General features: G+C 44.1%; 1 protein-coding gene across 7 annotated transcripts in view; it reads right to left on the bottom strand.

Moving 5' to 3' along the window:
* Positions 1-20,587, bottom strand: part of LOC135268391 (V-type proton ATPase subunit C 1-like) — a 124,877-nt gene that overhangs the window by 46,826 nt on the left and 57,464 nt on the right. Inside the window, exon 10 of one of the 7 annotated variants that reach the window (XM_064361194.1) lies at positions 1,392-1,446. The exons of 5 other annotated variants lie outside the window; for them this stretch is intronic. In XM_064361194.1, the coding sequence (XP_064217264.1) occupies positions 1,407-1,446 (40 nt within the window). In that variant the 3' untranslated portion in view covers positions 1,392-1,406. Of the gene's footprint in view, positions 1-1,391; positions 1,447-17,016; positions 17,054-20,587 lie in introns of those variants that run through there. One more of the 7 variants, XM_064361196.1, reaches the window with a different exon arrangement.

Below are 20,587 nucleotides of genomic sequence, written 5' to 3'. Positions count from 1 at the left end.
TATTTTGCTGTGAACCTAAATCTGCTCTAAAAGAAATTAAGCTAAAAAAATTTTGAGAAGATTCCCTATATCTTACAGCAGGACTCTTATCTTGGAATCCAGTTTCAGGAGATAATGTGAATCCCTTAGAGTCTATACAAAATAGTGTGTATGAGGAGAGGATTCATTCATTCTCAAAGGAATCTGATTCAAAAAAGATAAGGAAATATTACTGGATGGTAGTTAATAGTTAGCACTAACTATGTGCTAGGCACTGTACTAATCACTTTATATACACCAGCTTATTAACATTCAAAACTAACCCAGAAAGATGAGTATAACTTCTATTTTACAGATGATGATTAAGTAACTTCCCCAAGTCAGCAAGTTCTTGGAATTTGGATTCCACACCTAACCAGATCTGCTCTTTACTACCTCTGTGGTTTGCAGAACTAATTCAAGTCTTTTTCTAAATTTTTTTTGAGACAGAGTCTCGCTCTGTCACCAGACTGGACAGTGGTGTGATCTCAGCTCACTGCAACTTCCACCTCCCAGGTTCAAGCGATTCCTCTGCCTCAATCTCCCGAATAGCTGGGACTACAGGCATGTGCTACCGTGCCCAGCTAATTTTTGTATTTTTAGTAGAGATGGGGTTTCGCCATGTTGGCCAGGATGGTCTCAATCTCTTAATCTCATTTTCTGCCTGCCTCAGCCTCCCAAAGTGCTGGGATTACAGGCATGAGCCACTGCACCAGGCCAATTCAAGTTTTCAGCACAGCGAGCAAGTCTTTCCACCATCTGCTAATCAAATGCATCCTTCCTTCTCCCTCTCATTCTCTGAAGAAATCATTTAGTCCAAGCCTCTTTCCCCTTCACATGCTCCACCCATTCCCTGGAATGTCCTCCCTTCACTTCCCTGCCAGGCAGAATCCTATTCACACTGCAAAGGTCTGCACACACATCCTCTGCAGCTCTCTGAAACCTTCTCTCCTCTCCCTCATTTTCCCAGAAGACATTGATTATGGCACTTTTAGCATCTGATAATAGTGGTGTACGTGTCTCTCTGCTGACAGATGGAGTTGAGAGAAGCAACTGTGTCTTGTTCATCTGTAGCTCTCTAATGTCTTGCAATGCCCACTGGCCCATAGGTGGGGCTCAATAGACATTCGTTGAAAATAATATAATTTAGCTGGGCGCGGTGGCTCATGCCTATAATCCCAGCATTTTGGGAGACTGAGGCAAGTGGATTCCCTGAGGTCAGGGGTTCAAGACCAGTCTGACCAACATAGTGAAACCCTGTCTCTACTAAAAATACAAAAAATTAGCCAGGTATGGTGACAGGCACCTGTAATCCCATTTACTTACTAGGGAGGCTGAGGCAGGAGAATCACTTGAACGTGGGAGGCGGAGGTTGCAGTGAGCCGAGATCAACCATTGCACTCCAATCCGGGCAACAAGAGCGAAACTCTGTCTCAAAAAAAAAAAAAAAAGAAAGAAAGAAAAAGAAAATAATATAATTTAAGTATGCATTCGACTTATTAGGGAGTACCTAGGTTTTACACTGGGAAAAATAGACCTTTGTCTTATGAGAATGACGTTTAATATTTTCTTATGTGGCCAGGATATCCCTACTGATCTCAAAGGGTTATTGTTAAGATTATTAAAATAATTATTTAAAAGCACTTTGCATTGTTAAACACTAAGAAAAAGAAGGCTTGATTATTAACCAACTCTCTGCCCACATCCAGTGGCTTAGGGACCATTATGCATGCTGGTGGCTGTTAAATCTGCAAATCAGGAAATGCAGATTTAGCAGCCACCAGCTATATGCCTTCAAAAAGTCTGTCATCACATTGGCATCTCCTGCTTGGAAACAGTTTCCTCATTGCTGTGGCATTCTGCACAGCTGAAAGGGCCACACCAGGAAAGCCCAAATGAATGAATACTCACTTCAAACTGCTTTTGCAAAACTGTCTCCAGAGTCTTGAGAGGTTCAAACAAAATTGCCCTTACAGAGATGAGAGAAGAGAGAGGTACCTGAGTGCAGTTGTGCACACATGAATCATGAAACTTCCCAATTTTGATAGCATTCTACTATGTCCGGCCTAAAATACAACATGTGGGAACAAATGGCATTAAATTTGTCTTTTAATGAAAATAATCAATTTGTGGCAAAATCATGATGTTTGATGTATCCTAATTTTAAATGTTCTCCTATTTTCTAGGTATTCTTTTTTTAAAAAAAAAAGAAAGAAACAAATGTTATTTTGTATATTTAAGGTACATAGCATGATGTTATGAGATGCAGCTAAACAGTAAAATGGTAACTATAGTGAAGCAAATAAACATATCCATCATCACACAGTTACCCCCCTTTTTGTAGCAAGAGCAGCTATAATCTATCCATTTAGCAAAAATCCCAAATGCCATGCACTGTTGTGAACTCATGCTGCACATTAGATCTCCAGACTCGCTCACCCTACTTGTCTGCTGCTTGTATTCTTTGACCTGCATCTCCCCTCTTCGCCCCTCTACCTGCCCCTGGTAACCACTGTTTTATTCTCTTTTACTGTAATTTGATTTTTTTCTTTAAAGTCCACATATAAGTGAGATCCTATAATATTTTTCTTTATATGTCTGGCTAATTTCACTTAGCATAATGTCCTCCAGTTTCATCCATGTTGTGGCAAGTGGAAGAATCTCCTTCTTTTTTGAGGCTGAATAACATTTCATTGTATATATGCACCACAGTTTCTTAATCCATTCATCTGCTAATGGGCACCTAGCTAGCTTCCATATCTTGGCTATTTTGAATAATGTCACAAAGAACATAGGAGTGCAGATATCTTTACAAGGTGGTGATTTCATTTCCTTTGGGTATAAACTCAGGGATTGTTGGATCCTACAGTGGTTCTATTCTTAATTTCCTTGGGAACCTCCATGTTGTTTTCCATAATGGCTACACCAACCTACATTCCCACCGATATCATATAAGGGTTCCCTTGTCTCCACACCCTGGCCAACACATGTCCTTAGCTATCCATGGGTGTGAGGTGACATTTGATAGTGGTTTTGATGTTAAGCATCTTTTTGTATACCTGTTGGCCATTTTTATGTCTTCTTTGAAGAAATATCTATTCAGGTCCTTTGATCATTTTTAAAATTGGGTTATATGTTTTCTTGTTATTGAGTTATATGAGTTCTTTATAAGTTTTGGATAGTAAGCATTTAACAGATATGTGGTTTGCGAATATTTTTTTCCCAGTCTGTAGGTTGCCTTTTCATTGTGGGGATTGTTTCCTTTGCTGTGCAGAAGCTTTTTAATGTGATGTCGCCCCATTTATTTTTACTTTTGTAGCCTGAGCTTTTGGTATGATATGCCAAAAAAAATAATTGCTAAGGCCAATGTCAAGGAGCTTTTCCCCTGTGTTTTTTTCTAGGAGTTTTATTGTTTCTGGTCTTATGCTTAGGTCTTCTATGCATTTTGAGCTGATTTTTGCATGTGGTATAAGGTAAGGATCTAATTTTAGTCTTTTTTTTTTTTTTTTTTGACAGAGTCTAGCTCTGTGGCCTAGCCTACAGTGCAGTGGCACGATCTCGGCTCACCACAACCTCCGCCTCCCAGGTTCAAGTGATTCTCCTGCCTCAGCCTACTGAGTAGCTGGGACTACAGGTGAGTGACACACACCTGGCTAATCTTTGTATTTTTAGTAGAAACAAGGTTTCCCCATGTTGGTCAGGCTGGACTTGAACTCCTGACCTCATGATCTGCCTGCCTTGGCCTCCCAAAGTGCTGGGATTACACGTGTGAACCACCATGACCGGCCCATCATTTTATTCTTTTATCTGTGGAAATCCAGTTTTCTCAGTACCATTTATTAAAAGACACTGTTGTTTTCCCAGGTGTCTTCTTGTTGCCCTTGTCAAAAATTAATTGACCATATGTTTGGGTTTATTTCTGGGCTTCTAAGTATTCTTAAAAGTTACCCTGGCCAGGCATGGTGGCTCACACCTGTAATCCCAGCGCTTTGTGGGGGGTGAGGCAGGTGGATCATGAGGTCAGGAGTTCAAGACCAGCTTGGCCAACATGGTGAAACCCTGTCTTATTAAGATACAAAAATTAGCTGGGCATGGTGGTGCATGCCTGTAATTCCAGCTACTCGAGAGGCTGAGGCAGGAGAATCACTCGAACCCAGAAGGCAGAGGTTACAGCCAGCTGAGATCACATCACTGCACTCCAGACTGGGTGACAGGGAGAAACTGTGTCTCAAACGAAAAAAAGAAAGAAAGAAAAAGAACAAAACGTTACCCTGGTTTGCCCCACTTGCTAATGAAAGGAGAGAAAGTTTCATTGGTGGGGAGTTATTTCCAAGCCCAACTCTATAATCCGATGCAGAAAAAAAATCATAAAACTGATGATAGCATCATATACCAAGCATCATAAAGCATGAGGCATGAGGAGGAAGGAGAGAAGAATAAAAAGAAGAAAAAGAAAGGCATACACACAAAAAAGTACTAGAAATTGAAAGTCTAGAAGGAGAGAATGAAAGGCAGTGGCTTATGTCTGTAATCCTAGCAGTTTGGGAAGGAAAGCAGGAGGATCATTTGAGCCCAGGAGTTTGAGACCAGCCTGGGCAACATAGCAAGAGACCCCCCACCTCTACAAATCAATTTTTTAAAATTGATTTTTATTTTTTGACTACAGGTGGTGTACACCTGTAGTCCTAGCTACTCGGAAGGCTGGGGTGGGAGGATCTCTTGAGCCCAGCAGGTCAAGACTGCAATGAGCCAGGATTGTACCAGTGCACTCCAGCCTAGGTGACAGAGTAAAACCCTGTCTCAAGGCCAAAAAAAAAAAAAAAAAAAGGAAACATTATTTGATTCCCCATCAATATCAAACAACTTTCACATAAGAGTTGTAATATTGTGGCAAGGGCAGCTACAATCTATCCATTTAGTAAAAGTGTATGTGCATACATGTGTTCATGTGCTCAAAGTAGATTATTAAAAGAAGTCTCAAACTGTAGAGAAAGACCTTACCAACTGTGGACCTCATTTAATTCTTCTAGAAAACAGCATAATGAAGATTATGATTAAGAGTTCTGGCTTCTCGGGAAATAAAGGCCCCTAAAAAAAAAAAAAAGCGTTCTGGCTTTGAAGTCAAAGTGTTGGGTTTGAATCCCAGTTCTACTTCTGACTGTGACAGAGATTCCTATTTGTTTTCCAGTACCCATTCTCCCCCTCTTCCCGGAAGTTTAGCTGCAGTGAAATATGAGCCCAACTTCAAGGCTATGCCCTTAAAGGGGAATGTTGTGTCTTCTACTTCCTCTCATTCCTCCCATTGGAATGCAGAGGTGGCATTCCTCCATCTTTGACAAGGTGGTCTAGGGTATTGGAGCAACAGAAAAGAAGGAAACTGGGTCCCCAACAAGACTCAGCTGTCTTATCAGCCCTGGACTACTCATGATGAGACTAATATGAGAGAGAAACTCCTTCTATCTTGCCTAAGCCATTGTGACGTTATGCCTTAGTAGTCAAATTGATTTCCTTAAAAGTAACAGTGATTAAAAGTAAGTTACTTGATCTCTATGGGTCTCCATTTTTTTCCTTTTATTATTTTATTTTATTCTAATTTTTTGAGACAGGGTCTCACTCTGTCACCCAGGCTGGAATGCAGTGGTGCAATCACAGCTCACTGCAAGCTGGACCTCCCAGGCACAGGTGATCCTCCCACCTCAGTCTCCTGAGTAGCTGGGACTACAGGCACGTGCCACCAGGCCTGGCTAATTTTTGTATTTTTGTAGAGATGGGGTTTTGCCATGTTGCCTGGGCAAGTCTCAAATTCCTGGTCAAACCCAACCTTATTTTATTTTTTGTAGAGATGGGGTCTTGCTTTGTTGCCCAGACTTGTCTCCAATTCCTGTCAGCCCTCCTCCTTTATTTCAATCCACTTTACTCACCAAAAAGAGCTCAGCCCCGATCATGTGAGTTGAAGAACCTATCTGTGTCCCCAAGACTTCCGGGCTGAGATGCTTCTGGTATATGAAGTGTGCTGGCAGTCCTCCCAAAGCCACCCATGTTTGCAAGAGGCAAAAGAAGCTTCTGAAAGGAAGCAGTGAGACCTAGAGTCTCTCCTTTTATTTCAAAGTAATGTAATATCTCTGCTGTACTCAGGGGGTGCAGACTTGGGTGGCTTGGGCTGAGACTGGCTGGCAAGAAAGAAGAGCAACGCTTCTGAAGAGGCCCAAGGTTGAGGCCTGTCCTGGAGAGCCAACTCCAGGAGCAGCATGCAGCTGGTCCCTTATGCCCAGCCTTCTTCCCCCATGGCTGCACCTGGGGCAAGTGGCTGAATGTAATGGAAGAATCATCACTGAGAATGTAGGCCCTCTTGGCTGTGGAGTCCCATACAAGCACAGCACAGGCACTCTATCCTCAGTGATGCCTGCATTTCCACTGCATTCAAGGGTCTCACCCACACTGCCTGGTGCAGGCCAGCATGGGCACCTCAGTTACTTCAGTAGGTCCAGGAGTAGATGGGGGCCTCAGCCATTGTGGGGCCTCCTGAGGCAATCAGGCCTTGCCCCACTGAAAGGCTTTTTGTTTGGGGCCCTTATATTGTAAGGTATTGCAGAGGAAAAGGGCTTAGTAATAGACAATGGTAACCAGGACTGACTCCTTAGGTCTGAAAGAGTTCCCCTGGGGCTCCCTAAACTTATCTTAAGCAGGACCCACTCCCCCAAGAAGGAATAGAAATAAAAGGAGAAAAGGAAGAACATAAAATCGTATTTGCTTGACTATAGGCTTACAAAAATCCCTGGAAGAATACGTAAGAAACTAGTAACAGTTGGGCGCAGTGGCTTACACCTATAATCCCAGCACTTTGGGAGGCCGAGGTGGGTGGATCACAGGGTTAGGAGTGCAAGACCAGCCTGGTCAAGACGGTGAAACCCCGTCTCTACTTTTTACAATACACAAATTAGTCGGGCATGGTAGCTGTAATCCCAGCTACTCGGGAGACTGAGGCAGAGAATTGCTTGAACTCGAGAGGAGGAGGCTACAGTGAGCCAAGATGGCACACTGCACTCCAGCCTGGGCGATAGAGCAAGACTCCATCTTGAAAAAAAAAAAAGAAAAGAAAAAGAAAAAAGAAACTAGTAACAGATCTGCCCACCTCAGTCTCCCAAGTAGCTGGGACTACAGACATGTGCCACCACGTCCAGCTAATTTTGGTATTTTTGTAGAGATGGAGTTTCCACGTGTTACCCAGGCTGGTCTTGAATACCTGGGCTAAAGTGATCTGCTCACCTTGCCTCTCAAGATGCTAGGATTATAGGTGTGAGCCACGAGGCCCAGCCAGTGGTTACATTTTGCAGGCTGGGGTGGGAAATGGGTGGGTGCAGGGTGGGTGAGAGGAACATTCTTTACTATCTTCTTATACTTTCCTGGTTTTTGAAGTAGTCATAAAACTGAGACAAAAAATAAAATAAAAATAAATTAAAATGGCAATAAATTAAAAGGCCAAGTTTTCAAATGGTTTAAGAAGGCTGAGTAAGGTGCCCTAGAGAAGAGGAAGGAGAGAGAAAGCAGCTACAGGCCCCATCCGCATGGCAAGGCTGAGGCTCCTGCAGCTTGGCCACAAGAAGGGGGTACAGGAGGACCACCTGCCCTTCAGCTCTGTGGGCTTCACCTTGCTATAATTCCAAGGTGAAAGGAACGGTGACTTCATTTTGAACTTCAATCTAGTAAAATAGTTACAAATAGTTACAATTCTTGTCTCTGCTGCCTCTGAAATAGCTCTTGAATCTGGGCTTTGTTCACCTCTCACCTGGATTGCTCTGACAATCTTCCAACTGGTCTCCTTGTCCCAAGCTTCAAATCCATCCACCAGACTTTAAATTTCTTTCTCAAAATGAAAACCTGATCATGCCCCTCCAGGCCCCTTCCACACTTAAAACCCTTCAGCAGTTGCCCATTGAGCTGAGATAAAATCTCAGTTCTTTCTAAGTCCTTTCAGGATCTGCCACTCTCCTACTCGCCTTTGCTCTACCCACACACAGCTGCTTGTGGTTTTCTGCGTGTCCCATCCTGCCATGCTTTGAGGCTTTGCATATGCAGTTCCTTCTACATAAAGTCCATTTTGTGTTTTGTCATCCAGGAAAACTCCATTCTTCCTTCAGGATGTGACTCAAATGCCATCTCATCTCTGCGACCTTGCCCCTGACCCTGAGCCCAGTCACCCAACGCACTTTGAACATGTGCTGATTAAAACTTATTGTACCCTATTTGCATTATTTCTACATCTCTATTCGACTTTCAGCCTCATGACAGACAGCAGGAGTTATGCCTTATCCATCTTTATATTTCCAGTTTACAGAGAAAACTTGGGTTATAAATGGATGACCATTTTGCTCTGAAATAAATCCTCAGGATCAGCCACATAGAACACTGCTAAGGTACCCTGAGGTTAAGCTTGCCTTCCAGAATTCTGTAAACTTGGCTCTGTCCCTGTCTAAATAATAATGCCGTTTAAACACTACAATTGGCTCTGTCCCTGACTAAATAATGATTGGAGTTTAAACTTTAGCCAGATAAATCCTTTGCTCACTTTTTTTTTTAATGCGGAAGTACTTGAAGATGTGGCCTTATAACAAGGAGCATAAAAGTGGCATTATTCACTGTGTAAATGCTTTGAAAGTCAGAACGTGTCCCACTCCTTAGTAACACAGCACAGTGATACTGTAGCAACAGGTAGGTTCCAATAGCAACCATGTGTGGACAAATTCACTTTGGGGAAACTCCAAGGAGTAGAGTAATGGTGTTTTTAGTTCCAGCTCAGAAGGCCAAGTGTGGTATTCACATAGTATGCCTCTCTGTAGGGTAGCTGTGGCAAATGTGAATGGACTTACGAACTGCTAAAAGATTAAACCCCACAGAACTTTTTAACTTTCTACATAACATTTTTCGGTGATTTTTAAAACTATAGTGAAATGTTCATAATTTACCATTTTAATCAATTTTAAAGTGTACAATCCATTGGCATTAAGTATATTCACAACATTGTGCAACCACTATCCATTTCCAAAATGTGTTCATTTTCCCTGACAGACTCTATGCCCATTAAACGATAACTTCCCATTTCTCCTTTCCCTCTGGTCCTGGTTGTCTGTTCTACTTTCTGTCTTTATGAATGTGCCTATCCTAGGTACCTCATACAAGTGGAATCATGCAAAACTTGTCTTTCTGTGGCTGCCTTATTTCACCTTAGCATGTTTTCGATGTTCATCCGTGTTGTCGCATGTATCAGTACTTCATTCATGTTTAGGGTCAAATAATATTCTGTTCCATGTGTATAGCACACTTGGTCAATCCATTTATCTATTGATGGACATTTGGGTTGTTTCCCAGTAATCTTTAGGCTATTGTGAATAATGTTGCTATGAACATAGATGTACAATTTCTAAATACCGGCTTTCTTTTCTTTTTTTTTCTTTTGAGATGAAGTTTCACTTTTGTTTCCCAGGCTGGAGTGCAATGATGTGATCTCAGCTCACCACAACCTCTGCCTCCCAGGTTCAAGCAATTATCCTGCCTCAGCCTCCTGAGTAGCTGGGATTAAGGGCATGCATCACCACGTCTGGCTAATTTTGTATTTTTAGTACAGTTGGGGTTTCTCCATGTTGGTCAGGCTGGTCTTGAACTCCCAGACTCAGGTGATCCATCCGCTTCAGCCTCCCAAAGTGCTGGGATTACAGGCATAAACCACTGTACCTGCTTTCAATTCTTTTGGATATATATCTAGAAGTGGAATTGCTGAAGCATATGGTAATTCTGTTTACCTTTTTGAAGAGCAGCCAAACTGTTTCCCACAGTGGCTGTACCAGGTGGCATTTCCACCAGCAATGCACAGGGTTTCCATTTCCCCACATCTGTGTCAATACTTGTTATTTTTTATTTTTTGATAACATTCATCCTAATGGATTTTGCAGTTTTGATTTGCACTTCCCTGGTGACTAGCGATGTTAAACATCTTTTCATGTGCTTTTTGGCCATTTATATATCTTCTTTGAAGAAATGTCTATTGAAATTCTTTGCCCATTTTTTTTTTTGTCAGAGATGGGGTCTTACTTTGTCACCCAGGCTGGAGTGCAATGGCATGATCATAGATCACTACAACCTTGAATTCCTGGGCTCAAGTGATCCTCCCACCTTGGCCTCCCGAGTAGCTGGGACTACAGGAATATGCCACCACACCCAACTACTTTGCCCTTTTTTTAAAATTTCCAACTTCTATTTTAAGTTCAGGGGTACATGTGCAGGACACTTTGCCCATTTTTTTAATCAGATTTTTTGTTGTTGAGTTGTAGTTCCTCATGTATTATGAATTATGTATTATGAATATCAATCCCTTATCAGATACAATATTTGCAAATATATTTGCGTAACTCTTTTTTGAGATGGAGTCTCACTGTCTCCCCCAGGCTGGAGTGCAGTGGCATGATCTCAGCTCACTGCAACCTCTGCCTCTCAGGTTCAAGCGATTCTCCTGCCTCAGCTTCACGAGTACCTGGGATTACAGGTGCCCACCACTACACTCAGCTAATTTTTTGTATTTTTAGTAGAGACAGGGTTTTGCCATGTTGGCCAGGCTAGTATAGAACTCCTGACGTCAGGTGATCCACCCGCCTCTGCCTCCCAAAGTGCTGGGATTACAGGCATGAGCCACTGCACCTGGCCGTGCCTGACCTCTGCATAACTTTTTAAACTTCATCCAAAAGAAAGTAGTAATGTTATAATTAACAGCAATCAGAGTGGTGATGCCCAGCTTTTTGGATGCTAAAACGAAACCTATGCTGCTGAGAGACACCCTTCCTGTCAGTGTCTTAGAAATGGGGGTGAGCGGCTGGGCGCGGTGGCTCACGCCTGTAATCCCAGCACTTTGGGAGGCCGAGGCAGGTGGATCACGAAGTCAAGAGATCGAGACCATCCTGGTCAACATGGTGAAACCCCGTCTCTACTAAAAATACAAAAAATTAGCTGGGCATGGTGGCGCGTGCCTGTAATCCCAGCTACTCAGGAGGCTGAGGCAGGAGAATTGCCTGAACCCAGGAGGTGGAGGTTGCGGTGAGCCGAGATCGTGCCATTGCACTCCAGCCTGGGTAACAAGAGCGAAACTCCGTCTCAAAAAAAAAAAAAAAAAGAAATGGGGGTGAGCAACCAGCAGCAACAGGTGGCAAGAAGGAGAGTCCAGTAGGGTCAGTGTGGGAGCCAAAGGATGAACAGGGATAAAGTCTTGTTTCCAGAACAAGAAGGTCAAGCAACAGACCCCGGATTCGCCTTCTGCCATGAATGTTGACTGTGGCTATTCCTGCTTCTTTCTCTCAGTCATCAGTTACTGAATTACAACCTGGTCAGATCCTGCCCCCACCCTCTCTCCTCCCAACCTTGTTCCCTAATTGGGACTCAGCAGTTGTTTCAGGCCAGGTTTTCTTTTCACTTTGTTTCTAAGGGCTCCTTCAAGGCTGAAAGTGATATGGCAATAAGACAGCTGAAAGTTCTCATCTCCCCAAAATAAAGCACAGGGAAGGACATGGGTTCAGCTGCCAGTTGTAGCACCATGTTTGAGCCCAGTCTTTGAAGCTGCTGGCTGTGTTGGAATCCTGGATCCCCTGCTTATGAGCCTTGTGATTGTGGGAAATCATGTCCCCTCTCTGTGCCTCATTTTCTTCATCTGCCAACGGGGGGTAATAATAGGATCTGCATCAGCTGGTTGAGGTGAGGATTAAATGAGGTAGTTCCCAGAATGTGCTTAGACCAGAGATGGCATATTGTAAGGGCTTAATACGCATTAGGTATTATTATCCTCACTCCCTCCACGGTCCCTCTTAAGCTCTAGAATTGGCATGTTCCTATGGAGTCATTTGGGGAGTGACCCCAAATACTGCTCCTCTTATGGTATTCTGCTGTGTCCCTTTCCAGGAGGGCTGACTGCATGTTCTATGAATAGGCAATGACGCCACCAAAGGTATCTAGCACTCGTAGTTGATAACCTTAGAAACTGAGTCACAGTGCCCAGATACAAAGCAAGTGAAGCGGGTGTCCCAGAGAAAGGTGAATCGCTCAGAGTCACCCTATGGAGAACATCAACAGCACTCTGTGATACTGTCCTTGACCACCTAAAATAGCAACACGCTCACCTGAGAACCTGATATAATTTCAGAGTTGCAGCCAAGAGCCAGTTACAGCAGCAGCAACCCAGCCATGGCTAGGGCTAGCATGCCCAGGAAGAGATGTTTGAATGAAAATATTGACCCATGCTAGAACCACTACAGCAGAGAAGCAAAGGATTAGGCAGCCTAGATTTCTACTCATCAGCTGTGTAACATGGGCAAGTTATTTAACTTCTGTGGGCCCCAATTTTTAACATCTATAAAATGGCACAAAGGGAGTACTACCCACTTTGTGCCATTTTATGAGGACAAAAGAGTTAAGACGTGCACGGGACTTAGAACAATGCCTGGCATATAGTAAGTTCTCCCTTAAAAATGTATGTAATTTTCATCTACCCATTCAGATCAAAGAGAAAAAAATAAATTTTTAAAAAATGTATGTAATGCTCTGGGTTCATCCACTGCCAAACACACAGTGATGGAAGAGAAATGTAACTATCAGGGAGAGACAGATGGAGAGGGTGACCCCAAATCCACCAAGCAGCCCTCCTGGCTGTGCGGTGAGGGAGAAGATAGCTTGGTGCCATGTCTTGGTGTTGGTGCTTAATCACAGTGGTTTGCCTTACTATCACCCAGAGACACGCAGGTCTCAGCAGCAGTGTAGGAAGCTGAGCGAGGAAGGATAAGGAAGCCTTACTGGGGCTCATTTGGGTGTAGGTATTGGGAGGTACCCAGAGGAAGGGCATTCATTCTATTCCAAACATCTTGAAAGAAGACCGGTTTACAGTTACATATAACTTAAGCAACATCAGCTTTTTTTTCAAGCAGGCTTTAGCACAGAAATTACATTAGAATAAATTCTAAAACCCATCCATGGCTCTCCACACCTCTGCAATTTTCAAACAGTTCATGTCAGGCAATGGCCAAGGGTGCTATCTTTTTATGCTCTAAGTAAGCAGGCAGAGTTTGCTATTAGTGACACAACTCAGTGTCCCATGAACACCTCCACACAGCCCGTGGTTTTGCGGTAGTGAACTGCCAACTCTCAGGTTTCAACCCCTTTTAGTTTTGCATTTTGGCAGTTGTTCCCTTCCTGTCTCACTGGCATTTCCTGGTACCCGCTCTTGCTAAATTCACAGCTTGAAGCAGCAGTACAGCATGAGGATGAAAAGCGCAGTGCTTGAGAATCGGAAGTTCAGACCTGCTTTCAGTGCTTACCGGCTTTGCGAGTTTAGACAAATTCCTCCATCTCTTATAATCAAAATAGGAATCACCTGCACCTTCCAGAGCTGTCACCGGGATTAGAGGCGACAAAGGAGAAGTGCTTAGCACATACCTGGCAGAGTGAGCGCTGGCTAAAATGGGAGCTATTATTAGCAGACAGGGGACAGCAGATCTGAGCCCTGCAGCTGCTCTTTTGAATTCCCACCCCTCTTCTCTCCTTCCTCCCAGTTGCCAGGTTTTAGGAGTAGGATAATTACTAATGTGTGGAAATCTGGGTGGGGCACAGGTACATTTAAAATGACAAACCATCTGTGACTAACCATTTCAGCTGTGCAGACTGCAAAGCACCATGTGCCCTAGGAACTAATTATTGCTACTTGGTGAAGAAATTTGGGTTGGGGACTGGAAAGGAGGAGGTCCCGACAGAGGGGATCCCTCCATGGCAGAGTCTCAGACACTGTGTGTGATCTGGGAAATAACTCTATCAGCACCCACCCAGGGGAAGGGGAAGTCCGTTGCTCTGTTCTCTGTGTTCCAAATGGATCACTTGAGATGGCTGGGGACAGTTGAGCCAGAAACAGGAGGTACTAGGATTTGTTTTTGGCACCAGGGAAACCGGACCCTAAACTGAACATCATCCGTTCTTGCAAAATAAAAACAACAAACAGCAAGAAGCAGAAAACAACCCCAGGTGTCTTTGATCATTACTAAATGGTATGTTTTCTTCCTCTGAAGCAAGTTCACAGAAACAGTTACTACAACAAGACTGCAGGGGATTTGGTGACCTTTGACAGAACTGGAATGGGCTCTACTTGTCTTCCAGGCAGAAACAAAACAGAAAGATCTTTGGGTTCTCTAGTTCTAAAGAAAATAGACCTTATCACTTTGAGGTCGCCCTTCTCTCTTCTGTCTAGCTATGTCCAAATGAAGGACACAAAAGGGTCAAACGTGCCCATGCTTATCTCTTAGCCAAATCCCGACTTTCTTCGTTGAAAGCAAGTTTTTAGCACAGGCGCTTTCCATCAGTCTCAGGTGAAGCAGATCTTTCTCCCTGGAGTTCCCTGGGACAGCCATCCAAGAATCTCACCCCACAAACTCCTCCTCACCAGGAAGTGTTAAGTTCTATCTGCCTTGCTATGAAAGTTGATGTAATATGGCTGTGTTGTAGTTCCTGTGTTGCATTTGAACCAAACTGAAGCTTTCTCTTGAATGGGAGTGGGCAGAGAGAAAGGGAAATTGGGGAACTCAAAAAAAGCAAAAAGCAAAATTCCCTGTGGCATTTCTTTTTTTTTTTTTTAAGGCAGAGTTTCACTCTTGTTACTCAGGATCGAGTGCAAATGGTGTGATCTCAGTTCACTGCAACCTCTGTCTCTCGGGCTCAAATGATTCTCCTGCCTCAGCCTCTCAAGTAGCTGGGATTACAGGTGCGCACCATCATGCCTGGCTAGTTTTTGTATTTTTAATAGAGATGGGGTTTTGCTATGTTGGCCAGGTTGGTCTGGAACTCCTGACCTCAGTTGATCCACCCCCCTTGGCCTCTCAAAGTGCTGGGATTACAGGTGTGAGCCACAGTGCCCAGCCCCCTGTGGCATTTCTAAGTGAGGTTGTAATATACACACACAGAGAGATAACATTTTCTGCTCTAAAAACAAAACTTGTAATTTTTTTTTTAAATTCAGATCAACCTTCCTTGGAAAATTTCCTAACCTGTTTCTTTCTTTGGTATTGGCTTTTCCTTCTTTTATTTCCCTTTCCCTTCATTGTTCCTAAGTCTTCTTTGCTCTTCTCCATGGACATTTTTGGAGGAAGGCAAACCAGCTCTACTTGTCAATTGCAAAGCCCGAATATGGGAGTAAACAAGGTCAGATGACCAAACTGTGCCACAGCTTCAAATCTTGCAGAGTATTCTCTCTGACAGCTAATGCCTCTGAACAGAGATGTCTGGGAACATCAAGAGAAGTCTTGAGCCACTGGCTTGTGAACTCTTTTCATTACTTTAATCCTCAAGCCTACAGAGTCAGGACGATACTAAAGGGAGGGAGTAGGTCTGCAGTTTGGAAGAGCTGCTGTGCCCAGACTCTAGTGTAGCCCAGCTCTCTGCAGGTCTCCCGGGGTGTTCCTGGAAGCCATCCACTTGACCCAGTCCTCTCTGCTCTGTCCCTCCATCAGTGGTCCTGGAATGCTGACATCCAGACTAGAGCAATTAAAACATGGTGGGTAAATGTAAGCAGATATGGTCCGTGGGCCTGCAGCTGACCAGGTGACATGCATCTGAGCGTAATAGGACTGGAAAAGGAATAAAGGAAGGAGTCCCAGAGCCTCCCCATGCATAAGTTCCAGGTTGGAAATCTACCATGCACGTACTTTGTGAGTAGCAGCTTTTCTCCACGAAGTGACTGGGTGCATCCTTGACGATTTCTACCTTGAGGGGAGATTTGAGAATTCCCTTGGTCTACAGGGAGCAAATTTCCCTGGGCTTCTCTTGGGTAACTGAGCTTTGGAATTGGAGGGGAATTGGAGCTTTGGAACAGGATGTTGGAATCATTCTCCCTCACCTCCCCTCCACCAACACCACACAGATCTAAACCTGCCCAAGAAGGAAAAATCTTTCCTTTTCTTACATATGGGAGCCTTGGACAGAGAATTGGTTTTCGTTCATCTGGTTTTGTTTTGTGTTGTTTGTTTTTCCATGTGTGCGTGAGAACCAAAAAGGAAAAAAAAAAAAAAACCCAGGAGGTTCACTTTGTTGTTATTGCTATAGAGTTGTTTATTCTACAGTTAAATAAACGCATAAAGGAACTTTTCTAAACTTTTTGCTCAGAGGACCGAACTTGAACTTCAATCGGTGAAGGAATTCTGGAATAGTGTTCAGGGGAGCAGGGCATCCCCACTCATATCCTCTCTCTTGCCCCTCTCCCCTAAGGGTTTTGATCTTTGCTGCCCACTGTTCTCTACGTACACTATAAATAGACAGTGTGTCCCAACCCAAGAAGCTGAAAGTCTTGTGAAGTTCAATCAGAAAATTGTCTTAATAGGCCAGTCGCAGCAGCTCACACCTTTAATCCCAGCACTTTCAGAGACTGTACAGGTGCATCACTTGAGGTCAGGAGTTCAAGACCAGCCTGGCCAACATAGTGAAACCCAGTCTCTATGAAAAATACAAAAATTAGCCAGGTGTGGTGTCAGGCTCCTGTAATCCCAGCTACTTGGGAGGCTGAGGCAGGAGAATTCCTTGAAACTGGGAGGCAGAGGTTGTAGTGAGCTGGGATTTTGCCACTGCACTCCAGCCTGAGCAACAGAATGAGACTGTATCGCAAAAAAAAAATTTTTTAAAGAAAGAAAATTGTCTGAAGGCTGCTGAGAAGAAACAGAGAGTAGCAAGGCCTCAGAGAGGCCAGAACTAATCAAACTGACAGTAGCTCCCACTGTTTTGCATGCAGCCACCATGCCCCGTGCTGTAAACGGATTATCCCATTCAAATATGGCAACACCCTAGGGAGGAGGTGCTACATCTATTCCCCCTTTTACAACTCACGAAACAGGCAGTGTAGGATAAGGATCCAGTGCTCAGTTTCTAGCTTCACACAACCAGGTGCAGGTCCTGACCTTGGCAGACCAATTCTCTATCTTGTGCCTCAGTTTTCTTCTCTAGAAATTGAGGCTAGCAATAGTACCAAGAGTTTCTGAGAAGAGCAAGTGAGATAAGAAACACAAAGTGCTTAGGGCAGTGCTGGATACACAGTAAATTATATTTTATCATCATAACCTCATTGACTCAGTTGGGAGGCCATGGAACCAGGAACAGAACCGCATCTGGCCACCAAGACATCTGGCTCCTGGTTGTGCAGTTGGATTCCAGAAAGCAAGGAGCCTCTGACAAAGCCCAGGAGGCATGACCTTGCTTCTCTTGTAGCAGGTACCTGCTGCTTACGCAGGTCTGGGTTTTCCCTCCACATGAAGGCTGGGCCAAGGCTCGGGTGCCTTCTGACATGAATCCATCAGCAGTGAACCACAAACACACAGACAAAATCTTTGAGTTCCCAACTGTATTTGCAGTGGCCAGTCTGTGACGCAAATCTGTACTCTGAGAAGCGATTCTGGGAGGCCTTTGCTGTACCTTTCAGCCCTGGTGTCCTGCCAAGCGCTGTGCTGGAGGCAGCCTCGTTCTTGAGCACTGGCCTTTTGGGCACCACTCTTTTCTATGAACAATTCAAAGAGCTCTTTCTTCAGCCCAGCCATGCATCAGCAAGGCATGACATGGGCTTGGATCAGCATTCCCAATCAGTGGGACTGCTGGACTCCAATCACCAGTGAGGCTGGCCCCCCTCCCACTGGCGGCTCTTTCTGGGGTATTCCCCTGGCTGGTGAGCTCACCCTGGTAACAATTCCCAAGGGACCTCTGTGATCGTTGCTAGAGCAACCATCCCCCACTCTCACAGCCCACTGTCAGGGCCTCCCTGAGCTTAGGGAAAGTAGGCCCCGGATTTAAGCCCATGTCACTGCTTAGTGGAGAGGATTGAGGGACACCAAGGAACTACTGCCCCCAATGTTTTCCCCACTGGTTAGCATTCAGCCTGAGTCTTTTCATTACAAGCCTTTCTTTAGGTTATACTTAGCTTAAACCTGTGTTCCAGGTTGCCAGGACACACCTAGTTGATACCTGTTGTCCTGGAATAATTGTTAATAGGGCCCTTTCAGTCTCAAAAGTGTTTTCACTTTTTCGCAATAAACTACATGGTCCTCCCAGCTTCAGTAAGTGTTGTCTCTGGGAGGGTCCAGTTAAGATTCACATGGTCCTTGGGCATTGGCATTTACTCTCTACCCTGTGCTATCTAGTTTAAATAACTGAGGCAGAAAAGTACTTATGGAGATTTGGAGGAATTGCTCCAGGTTTGTTAGTCAGGTGTGAGGGTTGAAGAAGGAAGGGGACAGACTTCAGATTAACTAGGTTTAAGAAAAGACCTGAGGCTTCTGATATGATTTGACTGTGTCCACACCCGAAATCTCATCTTGAATTGTAATCCCATTAATACCCATAATCCCCACATGTTAAGGGTGGGACCAGGTGGCAGTTTCCCCATGCTGTTCTCCTGATAGTCTCACAAGATCTGATTTAGATGCTGTCATTGCTGCTAGTTATTCAATCACCCTAAAAGCAGTCCCACTGAAACAAAGCCAGAGGACTGGAACTGCACCTTTTAGAGAGTGTTGCCATCTTGTTGTGATGTATTTTTTCCTTCTGCAAGCTGCCTCTGAGGTTCCATGTCAATGAGGTTTATCTCCATGGACATGTTGGAATGGGAGAGGAGGTATACAAAGTGATGTGTCCCCGAACTCACTCATGGTCATGAGTTCTTAGAAAATAAGGCCGAGGCCGGGCACGGTGGCTCAAGCCTGTAATCCCAGCACTTTGGGAGGCCGAGGCGGGTGGATCACGAGGTCAAGAGATCGAGACCATCCTGGTCAACATGGTGAAACCCCGTCTCTACTAAAAATACAAAAAATTAGCTGGGCGTGGTGGCGCGTGCCTGTAATCCCAGCTACTCAGGAGGCTGAGGCAGGAGAATTGCCTGAACCCAGGAGGCGGAGGTTGCGGTGAGCCGAGATCGCGCCATTGCACTCCAGCCTGGGTAACAAGAGCGAAACTCCGTCTCAAAAAAAAAAAAAAAGAAAAAAAAGAAAAGAAAATAAGGCCGAGTACAGTGGCTCACACCTGCAATCCCAGCACTTTGGGAAGCTGAGGCAGGTAAATCACTTGAGCTCAACACAAGCCCGGGCAACATGGCAACATGGCAAAACCCTGTTTCTGCCAAAAATGCAAAAAAATTAGGTGGGCATGGTGGTGTGTGCCTATAGTCCCAGATACTCAGGAGGCTGGGGTGGGAGGACCACTTGAGCCCAGGAGGCAGAGATTGCAGTGGCCTGAGATTGTGCAACTGCACTCCAGCCTGAGTGACAGAGTGAGACCCCATCTGTAAATAAGTAAATAAATAGAAAATAAGGTAAACAAATTATATGAGTGAGAGGATGCATTAGGTGTTTGGGAGGGGCTTACAATACAATTGGTTGCAGAAAGTGGGGCTGGGTGGAGAGGTGGCAGAGCAAATATGAAAAATGGGAAGAAAGTTCCAAGTGCACTTTCATATGCTTTGCAGAATTCCAGGCCCAAGATGATAGCTACATTCCCTATATAATCATTTTAATGTCCTATGAGATGGGGTGTTACCCCTATTTTCATCTGAGAATACTGTGGGGAGGGTGGCTAGATAACTTACCTAGGGGTCTATAACTGTTGAGAAGTGGCAGTGAGATTCACCCCGGATCTATCCCAATCAGACCTTATACACACTCTTCCCACAGCACCACCTTGGGACCGGGAAAGCAAAAAGATTCTGGGATAGGGTGGCTGATTTCCATCTCCTGACCCAAGCTATAAGAAGTGAGACACCACTAGGCTCACCCTCAGCATAGGACCTCACCCACAGTAGGCGCCCAGCAAACATCAAATGACCAATGAAAACTGAGTTCAGGCATACACTCGTCAGGCCGTGGGAGTAGGGCAGACAAGTGCCAAAACTGGAAGTATCATGTGTATTGTTCCTAGATGCTCTTTATTTTGCTTCTTCCACAGAGATCTTGAATCAGGAACTCAGAGAGAAATGTAATTTATCTATTTTGCCGGATAACCATTACTTTTCATTTTATTTATTTATTTTAAACAAGAAAGATTAAAAATGCCCATTTGATGCTTATAAGACATAGAGTTGGCCGAAAAAACATGCATGTAATTTACAATTCATGCTTTATCGCTTTTCTTTTACTTTAAGACATTTTAAAATGAGAATTTATACTTACAGGTATAATATTTTGGATCTGGAAAGGACCTTGGCATTCATCTGATCACTCTGTTTTTCAGAGGAGAAAGCTGAGAGACATTGTTTTGTGGCTTGTCAAAGGCCAGACTCTATAGAGTGACAGAGGCTGGGATATAGTTATTAGGTTGGTGCAAAAGCAATTGCCATTTAATGGCAAAACCGCAATTCCTTTTGCACCAGCCTAATAGAGAGCTAAGGCACACCAGACCACAAGTTTTCAAACTGTGGAGAACAAGCCATTAATGGATAGTAAAGTCAATTTTAAGTAGGCTAAAACCAACTTTGTTTTTTACTTTTAAAAATATTTCTGCTGAGTGCGGTGGCTCACGCCTGTAATCCCAG

Source organism: Aotus nancymaae, unplaced genomic scaffold, assembly GCF_030222135.1.
Source record: "Aotus nancymaae isolate 86718 unplaced genomic scaffold, 86718_ANA_hifiasm-v0.15.2.pri h1tg000040l, whole genome shotgun sequence".
Lineage (NCBI taxonomy): Eukaryota > Metazoa > Chordata > Mammalia > Primates > Aotidae > Aotus > Aotus nancymaae.
Note: the sequence above shows the minus strand (reverse complement) of the source record. Positions and strands in the feature narration are given on the sequence as shown.